Source organism: Phoenix dactylifera, chromosome 3 (assembly GCF_051530095.1).
Source record: "Phoenix dactylifera cultivar Ajwa chromosome 3, Ajwa_hap1_PhDact_Kaust_v1.1, whole genome shotgun sequence".
In the NCBI taxonomy this organism is placed as follows: domain Eukaryota; kingdom Viridiplantae; phylum Streptophyta; class Magnoliopsida; order Arecales; family Arecaceae; genus Phoenix; species Phoenix dactylifera.
Window position 1 is genome coordinate 45,349,603 of NC_143192.1, and position 16,516 is coordinate 45,366,118.

At 37.6% G+C, this 16,516-nt stretch overlaps 1 protein-coding gene and 1 pseudogene across 1 annotated transcript in view; both read right to left on the reverse strand.

The window, feature by feature from the left end:
- The window catches only part of LOC103708507 (AP-2 complex subunit alpha-1-like), a 31,275-nt gene extending 26,573 nt beyond the window's left edge, over nt 1-4,702 (reverse strand). The window contains exons 1-2 of the mRNA XM_008793467.6: nt 4,078-4,702; nt 1,088-1,219 (exon numbers count right to left, since the gene is read on the reverse strand). Of these exons, the coding sequence (XP_008791689.2) occupies nt 1,088-1,219; nt 4,078-4,209 (264 nt within the window). The 5' untranslated portion in view covers nt 4,210-4,702. The remainder of the gene's footprint in view (nt 1-1,087; nt 1,220-4,077) is intronic.
- A 4,530-nt stretch (nt 4,703-9,232) lies between these two features.
- On the reverse strand, nt 9,233-9,859 carry LOC103708508 (21 kDa protein pseudogene; annotated as a pseudogene).
- Nucleotides 9,860-16,516: the final 6,657 nt, after the last annotated feature.

Below are 16,516 nucleotides of genomic sequence, written 5' to 3' on the forward strand. Positions count from 1 at the left end.
AGGAAGTTCTCTCTCTCTCTAGTGGTACGGAGTCCAGCTCAGATCCGGCGTTCTCTTCTGCCTTCCCTCTTCCTCTGTGATCGGGATCAAACTCAGGCGTCACTGCTCTCGGGCGTGCCGTGAAGAAACGGGAGAGGAAAGAAAACAGTGATTTGCTGTTAGGGAAAAGGAAAAGAAAAGAAAAAGGGAATTTCTTTTCTTCTAGGGTCCCTTTTGCAAAAGGTGTTTTGCACGAATATCAAAGTCATCCTTCCTTCCTATGAAGCTCGACGTGCGTGCGAAGTAGAGGGCCTGCAGATCCAGGCCTCGCAGAGCTACCTTCAAGGATCCAGATCCAGATCCGGCATACCTCATCCAACTTCCGCTGCGGGATCGAGGTATGTTTTACATATTAGTATGTTTAATATTTATAATTGTTATAAATAAAAATTTTAAAACTGATTTTTCATGCCTGGCGTCCGATTTTATCGAACAACTCGGGAAATTCTCCCTTCAAAATCAACGTCTGATAATGAACAGAGAGCAAGGACCATTGCCTTCAAAAACAATTATTAGCCTGCAGTGCAGTTATACCTAATTTTCAGCTACTAACATCTTAAAAAAGTGAAGGTAGTAAATCATATATGAAAGAGAGGAGCCATTGTTCTAAATAACTTGAGAAGAGCCCATTTGAAGACAAATACAGAAAGCTACGCTATTCATAGAATATTTTGTTTATACAATCTCCTCATGGCAGCAACTGGCTTCATGTGTGCAACAGCTTTTGAGGCATTTATGTTATATGGTAGGGATGACCGGTACTTAGCATTTTCTATCCTTGTGTTTAAATTGATACACTGTGTGGAATATCTCTACCCAGCACACATGCATCCATAAACACGTATATGCATATACATGTATACAGAATAGAAGTCTATAAACCTCACAACACCAAAAGGTTCACATTCTAGACCTGATAAGAACCCCATATTCCAGGAAAAGAAAGAAAAGCATCCTGGTAAAATGAATATAGAGATTCTGGAGAGTTAATGAACTTGAGGATCTGATGTAACATAAAACTGCAAAAATAAACTAAAGAAAATGTTACCTGCTTCTCAGGATATTTTGGTGCAGATATTAAAGAAAGAGCCTCCATATGGCCAAAATCAACATCGTAGCCCAACATGTAAATGTAAAGCATTTTCCAGACATATTTCTTTTTTTCATTAGGTGTCAAGCCCTGTCAAAGAAAGTGAATCTTACATCTCTATCTTTTCCACTGCAATCGAATAAAGATACTAAAATCATGTGTAACCTAAAGACAGGTTTTCCAAAATTAACAGGATTATCAGAAACACGCATAATTCAAAGTTGGGGTTTCGGATATTAACAGGATATCAGAAATATACCAACTTCTCATCGTCTCCATGTGCAAAAAAAGTAAAAGGTTTTTTCTTTTTCACATCCCCCAAAGGAAAGGTTAGCAAGAAGAAGGTAACAAGCAGCTGGCTATCAAATATGGTAGCCAAAAACTCAAACAAAAGTTAAAATAAACATGTAGTTCTCAAAATTGGATAATACTTTGATCTGAAGATACATCTTTTTCAAATTAATCAGTGCCTAAGAGAATGTTTGAAGTTTTTCCAAAGAATAGCAACAAAATTATATACTCCAAGATCATTACTATAACTTGAATTAAGAATAATGAAAAAAAGCCAAAAAAAACTTGATTTTGTCAAAGTAGCATCACTAAAGCAATTGCACAAGCACCGGCATACAGGGACCTAATTGTACGATGATCTTCTGTGATTCTTCTTGTATAATCCAGCAATTTTTTTTCCAAGGAAGATAGTCCAAATAAGAACAAAGCATTGTTTAATACTACCAACGCATTGTTTTAGGTTTTAGACAAAATTCAAAAACTGAAAACAATCTTTTTGATTTCACTCAAACTCAATCCAAAACAAAAGTCAGTTTTCTCAGGTTTGGCTCAAATAAACTTACAAGTCCATGTTTGACACATAAATGGGCAGAATTTGCTTTGTTTGATCATTTATTCATTTATCCATTCGTTCATTTATATGAATCTCAAGAAGTATTGTATCAAAATTCGACAAGGATTTTGCAGATTTTGAGAAATATTGAAGCATTTAGGTGTTTGATTCCAACAAATTCAATAGAAAAAGGAAAAATTTTTCAAGGTTTCCAGAAATTTTAACTTTTTGGGAAAAGAGGTTCATATAGTAAATTGAGACCCCGAAAAATGGATTTTCAAGCTCTGTTCTTCAACTTACAAAATTCAAGCAAAAATTTCATATGTGAAGTATCAAACTAAAATCCTAAAAAAAAAATTAGGCATGCATCTCAATCCAATCCTCATTACTCTAATATTTGTATACTTTATCATCTCCATGTGTAAATTTTGATTCATGTAATCATGAAATATATAGGGATCATTGTTTGGTGTAGTTGTAAAAGGCTTGGGCTAACCAGTGCAATGGGGCATGTTCGAGTTCTGGGACAGTCATTTTGTGCAAAAAAATGCCAAAGGTTAGGTCTGCCCTCAATTTGCCCATCCCAAGACCCCCAATTTCCTGGACCATAACTAGGTAATGGTGTAATTATGAAAGATATTGATATGTTAGTCCTGTACTATTTTGCATAAACATTAGCACAATTCATATCGCACCAGCTCATCCTTTTTACTCATTATGTTGTCATGAGTTAAATTAACATTAAATAGTTAGTGATTTGCTACCCTCTAAAACAATATAAGCATACTTCATAACATATCAACAGAATTATCTTGAAACAACCAAAAATGTATTGTCAAATATCTCAAACTATGCAATCCACTTTAAATGATTCCTATTATGTTATCTTACATCATTTTAGGTTTTATTATTTTCAGTTCTTTACTTTTGGATTGTCATATCTTTTACTATATTTTAGTTGAAACCTTAGCAACATGAAACTTCTGCCTAGGTTAATGCATCTGCTTTAGAATCTCCTTTTGAAACATGTTCCCACAACCGCTTCTAATTGAGGTAACTAAATCTGAAAATGCTGAAAGTAAAGCTCATTCTGCCCAACAAGAAAACCAGGATGAGGAACAAGATTATACAACTTATTTATAAATTTTAATACTAATTTCTGTTGTACCTCAATGACATGATCTTTTGGTAGCATTAAACATACCAACAGTGTCATTTTGACCAAGTTATCAAAGCCAATATAGTTTTATATGAGATTAGATCTTTTTTTACTGTGTGATTTGTTTTCTATATGGTTAGGAGATGTCTTATTGTAGGCCATGGATTATATTACTTTGGATTAATTTACTTTCAAAACCCATTTGGTACAAGGTCTATATATTGAAAACATGTTTATTATTGACTTAATTTTGTCCAGTAATTAATTTTCATATTCAAAGCTCAATAAAGAGAATATATTCATGAAATCTCTTCCAAGTGGTGGGACTTCATTGAGGCTCTATTGGACGATAAATCAGACTCCAAGTCCTGTTAAAGAACAGATATTACACCAATGATTATCTTTTCTCGTCTTTTTGGATACCTAATCTCAGAAACATATGAAAGGGAAAGATTTGAACTTGATGTTTCATTCATGTTCATTCCATTCGAAGTTTGTTGTTTCATCGTATCACAATTTGCAATAATCATACAAATCTACTCAGTAAATTGCGGAAAAGTTACCCAGTTACCCCCCTCCCAGCCCCGCCCCGCACCCCCCCCCCCCCCCCAACCACCCCCGCGCAGAAAAAGAAAAAAAAAAAGAAAAACCCATACGTTTAAAGATGCTTCTGAAGCATGGTCGAAATTTGAATCCATTTGCCGTAACGAGCTAGATATTGATGCTCTTATTTCCAAAGGAATAATTCAAGTAAGTTAACGGACAACGTGTTTCAATAGATCATACAGACATGTCCCAAGAATTCACTCCGGAATCCAGTGACTGGCAGCAATATTACAACCGTGTGCACAAAACCAAGGCTTTTAGCAAGAAAAGGGCGAATCAAGAACTGAAACAGGGAAGATCACATAAAGAGATGAGAGGGAGGGAAGAAAAGAAGCTTACCTTCTCGTTCTTGAAGCGGGTCCGGATGTTGCCGAGCTCCTTGTCGATCCTGAGCCGCTCCTGCTCCTTGTTCTGGCAATTCCGGACGTCGCTGATGAAGACGGAGAGGCCTCTCATCCCCAACAATGCCATCGCCTCCTCCTTCGATTCACCCTAGCCCGGCCGATCGGATACGCCCGCCACTGGGCCTGATCGATCGCAAGGCGCCTCGGATCCGCCGGATCTGCTGCCGGATAGAGAGATCTACCGCCGCCCACCGATCTCGAAACCCCAGAACACCACCAAACCGACCGAGATTTTTGTTCCGGGGGGAGGGGGGGCGGAGAGAGAGAGGAGAAGACCGGGAGCTGAGCAGATGATGGCGGATTTGGAAAACGCGCCGATGGCCGTTTCTTTATTTTGTTTTCTTTTCTACTAATTTGTTTTATTTGAATTTTTTTACATATCATACATATCTAAGTTGAATATATTTAATAAAATTAGAAAATAAAATATTACTCAACAGTCAAAAAAACGATCTACCACAAAAGAGGTAACTCTACCTAGCCCTCTCTACTTTATGGTAAACATATTTAGCCTCCTAAAAAAATATACACCTTCACATTTTTCCAAATATCAAGCAAGAGCCTTAGCTAACACCGGACACCATATGACTATGAATCCAGCCAATTACTATTGTTGAATCCTTCTCGATAACTAAGTAGTCAACTCTCAAAACTTGCCTCATTCTTGCCCATATCGTCGTTAGCTCAACTTCTGAATCGAGGTACCAAATATCGCAACTTGCCTACTGCAATCAGCCTAGAGTTTAAACTCCGGATTACAAACTCCACTCCATCTCTGCTGCCATCGCCCATCATATTACTATTGAAATTGAACTTAAGAAAGTTCAGAGATAGAAGCTTCTACGTGATGTAAACCAACCAAATCGTTGCATAAACAGAAAGAATATCTCAATCTCTTGAACTATAGTGAGAGAAAAGACCTCATCAGTCTGCACCAACACTCTCTCTAATCCAAGCCTCAACACGTGCTGCCCTTAAAAAAGGACATTTCTAGTAAGTCGGATATGATAGGCGGTACTCCAATTTTTTTTGTTTTTTCGTCTTTTATCTTGGTTTCCTTCTCGTACGCTGGCCAAACTAGCCATGAGGGAGCAACATAACGCATTTCACATTCTCGACGATTTTGATCATCAGTGGAGGTTATGGCTTATTTTACCTGCGACGAGTTGCTTGGATCTGGTAACCATTTCTTTCTGGTTACCTCAAGTACCTCGCCCCTATCCTTGAAGAACAGATGTAGTTGACCGAATGTTTCCCTTCGTAGCCGGCTTTGATCCGTTGTTTAGGCTCTTACAGAACCATGGAATGACTTACGGAGCTAGGTAATAATAATCTCATCGGATTTCAAAATTTCTACTGTGAATTGTGAATCACGCTAGCATGTAAAAGGTCACGAATAAACGGCATTGTGTACTTTTTCTGAGATTAGTCACATAAAAATTCTTTATAAATCATCTTTTAGAAATATTTAATAAGATAAGCAATGCAGTATACCTTTTTTAACGGCATTACATCAGCTTCACATTAGCTGAAGCTCACAAGCGTGTCAAAGTATAAGTTTACGAGTATAGCTGATATTGTATTATATAAAAATGAATGTTATATAAGCTAATCCCATGAGAAAGGTTCCACCAAATGGAACGTGAGGATTATATCTTATTTTGGATATGTACATGAGCCCTTTGTAGTTAGAAAAATGTCATAAAATTGTCTCCATCATCCGGAGGTTAAGAAAAAAATATTCTGTTAATACTTATTTACCAAAAAGAAAAGGAGGATAATACTTCAAAGCAAAGGATGATTTCATGTCAAAAAAATTAAGAGGCTCAGGTGCAGAACGAGAAAATAGGCGTTATCTGAACTACAATTTCAAATTTAACAAGAACGGAATTAATTAATCAAATAGGTGGATCTCTGATACAAAAGAAGCACATGATCTGCTATAGATCAATTTGACCATTTTGAATTGGTTTAAATAAGTTTGAGTGAGATCTTCTATATAGAGGACTTACCCGGATACTAAAATTTCAGAAAGTCAGTAGGTTGAAGAAATTCCCCTCTCTTTTTTTTTTTTTTTTCTTTGACAAGATCATAGAAGGGCAAGACTTCTTTGCTTGACAAAGATTACTGTTGATATTCTTTTTGCTTTCAATTTTTGGTTGGGAATCCATGCAGTGTATAACTGGTCGCAATGCAAAACCCATCGGGTTAGGAAAAGGAAAGGAGGTAGGAATCATGTTAGAAATTTGACATCACAATATTTAATTACAAAAATAGCACGTGGGCGAAGGCCATTCAGCCTTTCAACGAGATAGAGCTTGAGGATCCAATGATTAATGAGGTGGACTTAGTATCAAGCTTTCTCGGAACTTATTTTTTTTATCTTTAAAGTAGTCCTGAGCACGCATGATGCATCTGTGAAGATAACAAAAGGCATCATCTCACGTAATTTGTGTTCTATTTTAGTGTGATTATATTAATAAATACCCTACCATCTCTACCCAATAAACTTGTTTATGCTTCTAGTACTATGCAGAACCAAAACAAGTGTGAAGAGAGGTGTATCGATCGCAATTGGTAGGACATGATCTTTGATGTCTCAATTCCACGAGCGGAGTTGAGGATAGCCTGGACGGGTATTATCTACATGAGGCAGATATTGAGGGCTAATTTTATCGCCATCGAGAATAACATGGCAATGGTAATCAACTGAATCTAGAGTCGGACGAGTTTTGAAGCTGCTCATTCGCCCCGATACGACATCTAGAGATTTTTGAGGAAGTATATCTTCTTAGTGGTCACACATATCTATAGTGAAGCAAATAGTATTCCGGATTAAGTTGCTTCATTTATGACAATGCATTTTGAGTAGTATTGCAAATTAGGTGCTTTGGACTAATTTGTCGGCTGTTTTGAATATAGTGTATGATATTTTATTTTTAAATTTCATTAGATATTATATTTATATATATATATATATATATATATATATATATATATATATATATATATATATATATATATATATATATATGATCCATCCATTTTATTAAAAAAAATAAAAAGACCCCCCCCCCCCCCGAAAATAATTGTAGAAATATCATGAATTATTTCGTAGGAATGGTACCACGCAAGCAATCACCCACACAAAATGGATGGTACAACTGCTATAATGCAGTTTGACAGGGCCTTCCGTCCTAGCGACTTGACTGCACTCATGAGAGGTAATTTCTTTTTTTTTTACAGAATTGCATGCGATTTCTATAAATGAAATACTTTCTTACTTGGGAAGTCAAACCCGTTGAAGAAGGGAAGTAGAGGAAGGGGATTCTAAGCTCGGAAGAAGGCCAACTCATTTATCGTTTAGTTACCCCCCCCCCCCCCCTTAATAATCAAAATTCAAAGACCTTTGACAAGGAACTTTGTATTTTTTTCGGAGACAACTCTGACAAAAGGACATTTGAATTGGCACACCGTAATTAGATATTTGGAGCTAAATGTCTTTTTCTTCCGAACATCTTCCCGGTGTAAGTACTGAGCATAATGTATGTATGGAGAATTTATAGAATTGGGGTTTTAAAAAGTTCTCCATTATACCTGCATTAACTAATGTCTTAATGATGTAATCTGCCATTAACTTGTTAAATCCATTAGATCTCTATCTAATTGATGATGAAGGTTTCTCTTTTTAGTCTACCATAAGCAATTGGTTAACTAATAATGTCATTTTAGTCTACCATTAGTTGCAGATTAAATTTTGAGAGGCTAAGGAAACTTATTCAGATTATAGGACTTATTCCAAGTTTTATTTTTTGGTTAGAAGGATAAGTACAGGAAGTAAAGTGCATTTAATGCGCATTAAATTTTGCAATAATTTGAGGGAGTAGATGGATTAAAAAGTAATTGGAGGAATAACTTCTCCTTTGGTGTAAGTCTATTCTACCAAAATAGTAGAATAAAACTATATATTTGACCATCTATTTAGCCGTTCTCATGGATAAGCCTATTCTCTCCTCTCTCTTTTTTTGGGTTTTTGGGTGTTTGGTGGGATATCCCCCACTTTGGAGAGATATCCTAACCAGATGCATCCTTAGGCCCGATCTCCCTTCTTCATATTATCGGATTTAATATCTCTATTTCTCGATGGATATCAACTTTTGTATTTGACAAAGCTATTAGGTCTGTATCCAGTGATCAAGGTTCCGATCCCACCTTCACCTAGTCAATTAGGTGAGGGGTAACCCCTTGTTTCAACAACAACGCACACGCGCGCACAAAAAAAAAAGCCTTGAGGGTATGACCATTGAGATAAGCCACAATTTGTGGTTGTGACTGGTTATTTGATTTGAAAAAGCTCAAACAAATTGATTGGTTGTTGGAACTTGAACCTGATCTGGATGATGTGGAGTTTTATCATTCTTACATTCAGCAAAAGTTAGCTTGGTCAATCGAGTCAGCTGGGGCTAGGTCTTTGGAAATTATTTCTTGAGTTAGGTCATATACAGCATATACATCAATAAAAATTCTACAGCACAGCTACCTACCTTGACCAAGCACCATGACAGGCCCTGCCTGTGCCCACAGGTTGAGTCCAAAGACAATATTTGAGTATGCCTAACATGTATGTCTTTCTACATGTAACATCTATGTCTTTCTACATGACCTAGCTAATTCCAGATAAAAATTCTATAGCATAGCCGCTGTAGAGTATCATATAATAAAGATCTCATATTCTGCAACTTAGCTGATTTTTGAATCTTAAAGAATTAAGTTCTAAAGTGAAAAGCCTCGTTAACTTGCTCTCGAGACGTCTCGACTGGCTAATCTGCCTGGATTTTTTTTTTGATGAAAACTAATTGAGCGGATTGACAAGGATTATAGCACAGCCTGGCTCATGCACATTCTGATCAGAATATATATAGGATAGCTCTGCACTCAGAGTCTTTGAACTAGAATAATCCATCGAATATATAAGCCACTTTGAAACATTAGTTATAAGCTACATCAGACCCCTTGCACAGATAAACGTGAAACTGTATACATCAACGCATGGTAACCCTTGCAGGCTAAACAACTCCTAGCTAGTGGCATCATGGAGACGAAGAGCCGAGACCATTGACAAGAGCCAAAGCAATGCTTGTGAGCCGTTCAGCGTTCATAATACTGCTCGTGACACCACCATCCATGCTGCTCCCCGCTAAACCCTCCCTACACATGGTCACGTCCGTCAGCGCCGTGCTCATCCAGGTCTGTATGTCATTGATCCGAAGAGCCACGCCTTTCTTTCCTCCGAGGCTCCCCATCGACCCCAGGGACTTCTGGAGCTTGTCCGCAGAGTCTCCCATGGTGGTCTTACAGTCACTGACCGCGCCCGCGTCTCTGGCACTCATGCCCCCAGTGGTTGACAGCCTCGACAGCACGGCCGATGTGCTCCGCGCGCTGGCCAGGCACACCGAGATGGCCGTCTGGGCGAGCTGCGAGGGGTTGTCCTGGATCGTGCTGGCATGGGCTGAGAGCGTATCAACGCAGAGTCGTGGGTAACTCGTGGTGCCGCATTTGGTGGCGATGAAGTTTGTGCCTACTTTCTTCTGGACGTGGATTCTCGCTGCACTGCATGTTGTTATGCCATGGAAACCAGAGAAACCAAAGGTGAGCAGAGTGATGAGAGCAGCTGTGACATAGCAGGAAGAAAGATAGGTGCTACTATAACGTGCCATTTTTTCCTTCTTGTATGGTGGTGATAGAAACAGTGTTGGGAGGACCAGGAACAGGATTAAGGAAAGGGATGGATGACCGAGGGATTGTTTCCAAGTGGTTTGGGTGGATTATATCCCCTCTCATGCTGCTCTTATATAGTTGAGAGAATGGGCCGGGCTTTAGTAAGGTCATGCGTTCGACGGATGGGATTCTTCGGAGGAGGTTCTCGAGACACGAGTCCATCCGAGTAAGACTTGAGCTGGCTCACGTGATGCACATCGGTTGGTGAAGCCGAACAACTCCGGAAGGTTCGTCCAGTTGTCCAACGGTGTTTGACCGTGCCTATCGCATTGGCTTAGGTCAACTTAGTATGGTGCCAACCTGGCGACCATGTCGTCAGACCCAACTACGTATCTACGGTTAAATCTAGCACCCGTGCAATACTACAGCGCCTCTCCGTGTTCTTACTGAGTCATGCCGACTAAGGCCCGTAGTTTTTGGAAGGCTCTTTAAAAATATTTTTTAAATTTATTTATCAAATACTAAAATACTATAGCATTTTATAAATATAGTTATCAAATAATAAATAATTTTTTTATAAAAATTTTACTTTCAACTGCCCTTCAAACGGAGCCTAAGGCACCACTTTCGGCAGCTTCGGGACCTGCCCAAACGTGGCAGACACCGACATACCAATGTAGTTTATTGTCGATTGGCCACTGATGATTTGCCCAATGAACCACGCTGTGGCACTGGATGGGACAGGATGGTTTTTTTTTTCAATTTCCATAAAAGAATACCGTGAAATGTGGATCTTGTACACCTAAATCACGACCATTAGTTGCCCATATAGATGGATGTTAGTCTTCGCTGGGGGTAGGCGACATTGTCACTGGTTGAAAGACTTTGCTGTGAACTCAAGTTACAGAAACCAGGGCCTACGGATTTAAGTAGTAGACTCGGTAAGATTGTGTAAGATTCCTCATTTATTTATCCATGGCTCTGTGCACGTGAGAGATTTAATTACTGGATAAGTATCACAGTGCGGTACCGTTGAATTTTATTTTGTTTGGTACAGTGGTAGAGTTGACTTCAAGTAACATTAAATCCAGCATTCTAAAGTTTTGAATTTCTTTTCCGAAGTTGCTGCGTGGGTTGTTCATCCAAATCTGAGTGTCAAAGTTATAGTCACACTTGACCCACATGTAATTTCTTTAACTATATAGTGCCATTTTAAAATATAACTTGAATATGTCGTTCTTGGATCTCTCAAACTAAGCGCTTGCACCATGAATTAGTATTACATCAAACGTGAATTCAAGCCATTCTATATAGAGTGCCATACTTGACCGACATAACCCACATGTAATTTCTTTAACTATAGAGTGTCATTTTAAAATATAACGTGAATATGCCGCTCGGGTATTTCTTAAACTAAGCGCTTACACCATGAATTGGTATAATATTAAACATGAATTCAAGAGATGTGCCACTCAATATAGAGTGTCCTACTTGACCCACATGTAGTTTCTTTAACTATAGAGTGTCATTTTAAAATATAACTTAAATAGGTCGCTCTTGTATTTCTCAAACTAAGCGCTTGCACCATGAATTGGTATAATATTAAACGTGAATTCAAGAGATGTGCCACTCAATACAGAGTGTCATACTTGACCCACATGTAATTTCTTTAACTACAGAGTGTCATTTTAAAATGTCACTTGAATATCTCGCTCTTGTATCTCTCATGCTAAGCGCTTGCACCATAAATTGGTATAACGTTAAACGTGAATTCAAGAGATGTGCCACTCTATATGGCTCATGACAGCTTAGAAATTCTAGATTTGGGAAAACCCCAAGTGCTTGCTACATCCAATTCAGGAAGGAAAAAATCAAGGGCCTGTTTAGACACCCGCATGGGCCGCACAAAGTGCACCCCTTTTATGTCTATGTTTAACATTGGCAACGACTTATAGGAAACTAGACACCTCAAGATTATCGACTTTTAAGGAATAACAACTAAAATCGCCTCTTGGGTAGAATTTGTTATCTGAAAAACTGAGAGTAGAACGTAATCCATCCACGGATGAGAAATCCACGCATCCAGACAAGCTGTAAGTGCTTCCTTTAGTTTACCAATTTAGGCATGTTTGAACATTGCAAAATCCATCCAAGTGGAGCCATTGGTTTGAGGATGCGGCATTTCTAATTTGGTTCAACGTGTACTCAAATACTTATCATCTCCGTGGACCCGAGTGCAGTAACCAATCGATGGAGTTGAGATTAGGTTTGGGCAAATATATCCGATGATATCGTGATGAATGATTACAGGCGCAACATAAATAATGTCTAATGAATGCGTTGAGGTCATGCATGGCACTTGGGACGAAAATAAAGCTCCTACTAGATTTTTCTTTTTTTTTTTTGGGTAAAGCTACAAGAGCAGCCACCCAACTTTTATTAAAGATCAAAGATCAGGAGAATTTACAAAAGTTTAGGCAGAGAGATACAATGAAGAGGAGTAAAGATACAAAGTCAAGAGCATTACAACAGAAAAAAGAAAACAATACTGAGAGGAAAAACAACATAATAAACTCCTTAAGCAAGCACGGCAACTGTGGCCTTGCTCAAGCTTATGGCATCTCCAAGGAGGTAAATAAGCAAGGCCTTTCTGCATGGCACCAGGGGCATCAAATGTTCATTTGCAAGCATGCTCTGGAAGTTCAGGGTCTTGTCAGAGATTAAATACTTTGTTTGGTTATGCTGGAAGAGGAAGTTAAACGCGAGAGAAAATTTTGGTGGACAGAATGAAGGACTAACTTTAATCCATCAAAGCAACTGTTTTCTTTCACATTGCAGGTGGGTAGCTGATGAAGGAAGTAGGCAAGAACCCATACATTTTATAACACATGAAATATTCTTGGCTTCCGCGCCTCTGTAATGCAAGATCAGGCTCTTATACCGTAAGAGGTCGGCGTGGAGAGCTCCATCCATAGCGCTGGCAATATAAAGATCTCATCCATCTATACACACCCGTGTTTTTGCCACTGTAGTTTCATTTTTCTTCATTCTTTCCCATTCTCGATCTCTCTTCTTACTTTCTATGTATATTGTTCTCTTCTTTTTCCTTCGGAAGAGCAGTGCTAGCTTGTCCTCTTCTACGTTCTTGCACCCTGTGCATTCCTCTATTAACAATATCTAGGTGATTAAAACAGAAAAGATTGCCCTCAAGATCGATGCATGCATAAAGGGTTTATATTTGCACCAGATTTGCTAGAACATTTTTTATTAACTTTCTATCATTAATAAATATTTTTTAATTTTATTACTGGTGCATTTTTATTTTAGTCTAAATTCGATAGTTTTTTTTTTTTTTGATAAGCAACGTTTACATTAGTTTACATTATCATTAATCTGCACATTTCTTAATGCTGCTATTTACGAACGAACGATCTTGGTTGCATCTGTCGCGTATCTTCGCATGTTGGATCATTCATGGCACAGATCTCAAAGTACTCTTGAACTCCGCCTTATCCATCTGCACAAATCACAAGGCGTGAAGTTAGATGATCCAACGGTGGCCGGGCGCGAAGGAGAGAGTGTCCTTTCGCGCGAAGGGTGGAACCATGATGCATTTACGAAAGATCTAGTAAAAATGTGGGCTGTTTTTGGTAGATTAGTAAATGAGGATTAGATATTTAGTTGATAAATCTATATTTTTTTAGCATGACACGACCCCCGGCACTGAAATTGAAACATGCAACTTGTTGGATGTTTATGTACACCGTTTTGATGATAAATCCCATCACGGCTAACTCAAGTGGAGACAGCACACAAAGAAGGACAGTTTTGATAAATCAACACTATTTTGGACCCATGGAAGAACCGCCTTATTCTACCACCATTCATGTGACAGCGGTAATGTCTCATGCTTCAAAGAGAAATCCTTTTTTCTTTGAGCAAATAAACGGACCTTTTTCGCAAAAGATTGGCTAAATAAATACTGAGCTCATAGAAGTAGAAGTTCATAAAGCAGTCTCTCTATAATTGGCTATATAAGTCGTAAACCAATTTACTCTACAGTTTGCATTCCTATAAACATATCGAGCATTAAAATAACATAAGTTGGCAATCATATATCTGCAATTTTACTGAAAATGATAAAATCGATAGCTATCTAATAACTGCCGCACAAAAAAAGAATGTGTGGGGCATCCAAAATTTGTTTATACATCATTTTTTTTTTACTGCTTGCAGTTTGTCTTTTTTTAAAATCATATGGTATCAAAAAAATCTAACTATGCCTGTAAGGATAAATAATTTTGCTGAACTTCTGATCACAAAGCCTGAATAGAAAAGAACTTTTGAAGATTGGCAAGCGATAGATGGCACCTGTGATGGCCAATCCTACTGACCAGGCCTTCAGATAATTTGAGGAAGAAAGATGCCGTTTTATGCCCTCATGGTACGTTGTGACTTGTGAGCTTCCAATGGATCACTTAGATTTCTTAATTGAGAAAAAAAAATATCATAAGAAACCACGAAGGCACATAGGAAAGTGGAACCAGACTCGGACACTTCATTTTCTCAGACCTATGGCTTGCGGGCCCCATCTTATCGCTCCATCATTTGCCGAGATGGCAGAACAGTGAAGGCTGGTAACATTTTGAGAACTTGGCTTCTCTGCAGCATTTATTTCTGTGTCCGGATTTCTGTGATTTGGTTTGCTGAAATTTACCCCAGAACGCGTAACTATAGATTTATATGATTTATTTGTGTCCAGATTTGTATGATCTGGTTTTAGCACGATAAAAGTCTAAAACCTGTCAACTTCTCCTTAGAATTGTTTGATCCAAATACTATTGATTAAATTCTCCATCGGGATTACTATTGGATAGCATAATTCCTGATTTCCTCATCAACGATTAAAGTTGGAAACCCGACCATCTTTAAGGATGGATTGTTGGTTTGTTATTTTAGAAAAATCTGAAAAATCTGACATTTATTCCCTTGTTTGAAGAGTTCAGATACTAGTCAATTTGACGCTGAGTAGCCTGAGTTGAAAATATCCAATCCTGCAATCACAACCTTCCTACCATGTTTTGCTCATTTTTTTATTTTCTAGATATTTTGTACTGTAAATCTTATTTTAAACATATTTATACAGGTTGATGATTGCAAGCTAAATGACCATCAAAATCAAGTTTTGCAAGCTAAATTCCCCGTCAATGACTCTTGATTGTTAAATGACAGTCGAACAATAGCCGAAAGTTAATATTAATCTGCTGTCGGTAACTTATACGGATACCCATGGCCTGATCAATTACCCAGTTACATGTAGTAGATCCCTTGGTTTATGATAGATGCATTGGCAGTAGAGAATATATGATTTAAACTGTATTTGTACTTGAGTAAGTCAAGTGGTTAAAGCTTATCTTGTTGCTCGTTATCTCTTTATAAGGCAAGCCAACCCATACATACACATTAAAATTCTAACATCTCAGCAAGACATGACCATATAATAACAATATTAAGTAAACCATGAGTTATATACGCGGGGCTACTAATACATTTGATTAAATTATTGCGGATTAATACCAATACCTGAGCTTAATCAACTGCTCTCACCTAATTTTTGACCAAGTTTCCTGCTTTCATAGTTCCTGAAAAGGTGCCCAATATGCTCTACATTTGATCTTACAAGAGCCAAAATGAGATTGAGTTCATAAAGTATACAACTTGGCACAAATTTGAAATAGGGACCTAGGATGTCAAATTTAGGGTTGAGAGATGATAAAGAATTTAGCAAATGAGTGTCAACTGGTTCAATTGGTAAAATAACTAAGAGTCGTTATCAATGCCCCAAGTTCGAATACCTTCCCTTATCTCTTTAAGATTCGTTATATCAATAAACTAAGTGAAGACTAAAATCTCAATTTAGCGGGCATCTATACTAATTGATGTCGTCCTTTATCTACGAGAGCAGTGTAGATGAGCATGACAACATATTAAGCACATTAAAATGTATAAGTTATATCTTTAAATATAATACGAATGCATGGGACTAGATGATCTACGAGGACCATCAGAATCAATGCAGACTACTTTAGCCGCCATGAAGAGGACTTGATAGAGTATAGAAGTTGCCACATTAGAAAACTAAATTCCACATCAAACTTTTGGAAGCCATAATTTGCCCATGTGGCATCTGATTGATTTGCTTTTTTTTTAAAAAAAAATGAATAGCTTTTCGAGCTTTATGGAGGGATACCATATTTCTTCAAGTGTGTGATGCATTAAGAGATCAAGACTAAATTCCATTATTTGGATCTCGAAACTAATCAGTCAGAATAATTTTTTTTTAAAAAAAAATGATTTATATGTTCTAATTCAAAAAGAATTAGACAAAGCGATTAAAGATAAAGTCTATATAGCAGTTGAGATTTATCTCTCGTGGAAATTTAACTTTTTAATGATAATATCCAACAATCATGTCTATTTCAAAAATACTGTAACATGTTATAGATGGCAGAGGAACCCCACTTAACTTGGATAAGAGTGGACCTTACTAATATAATTAGAGTCTTGGTAACTTAATTTTATGATTCATTAATATAGAAAAAGGATACTTGCACCCTACTTCTTTTATTTATTTATTTTTTTTTCAAGAGACTCAA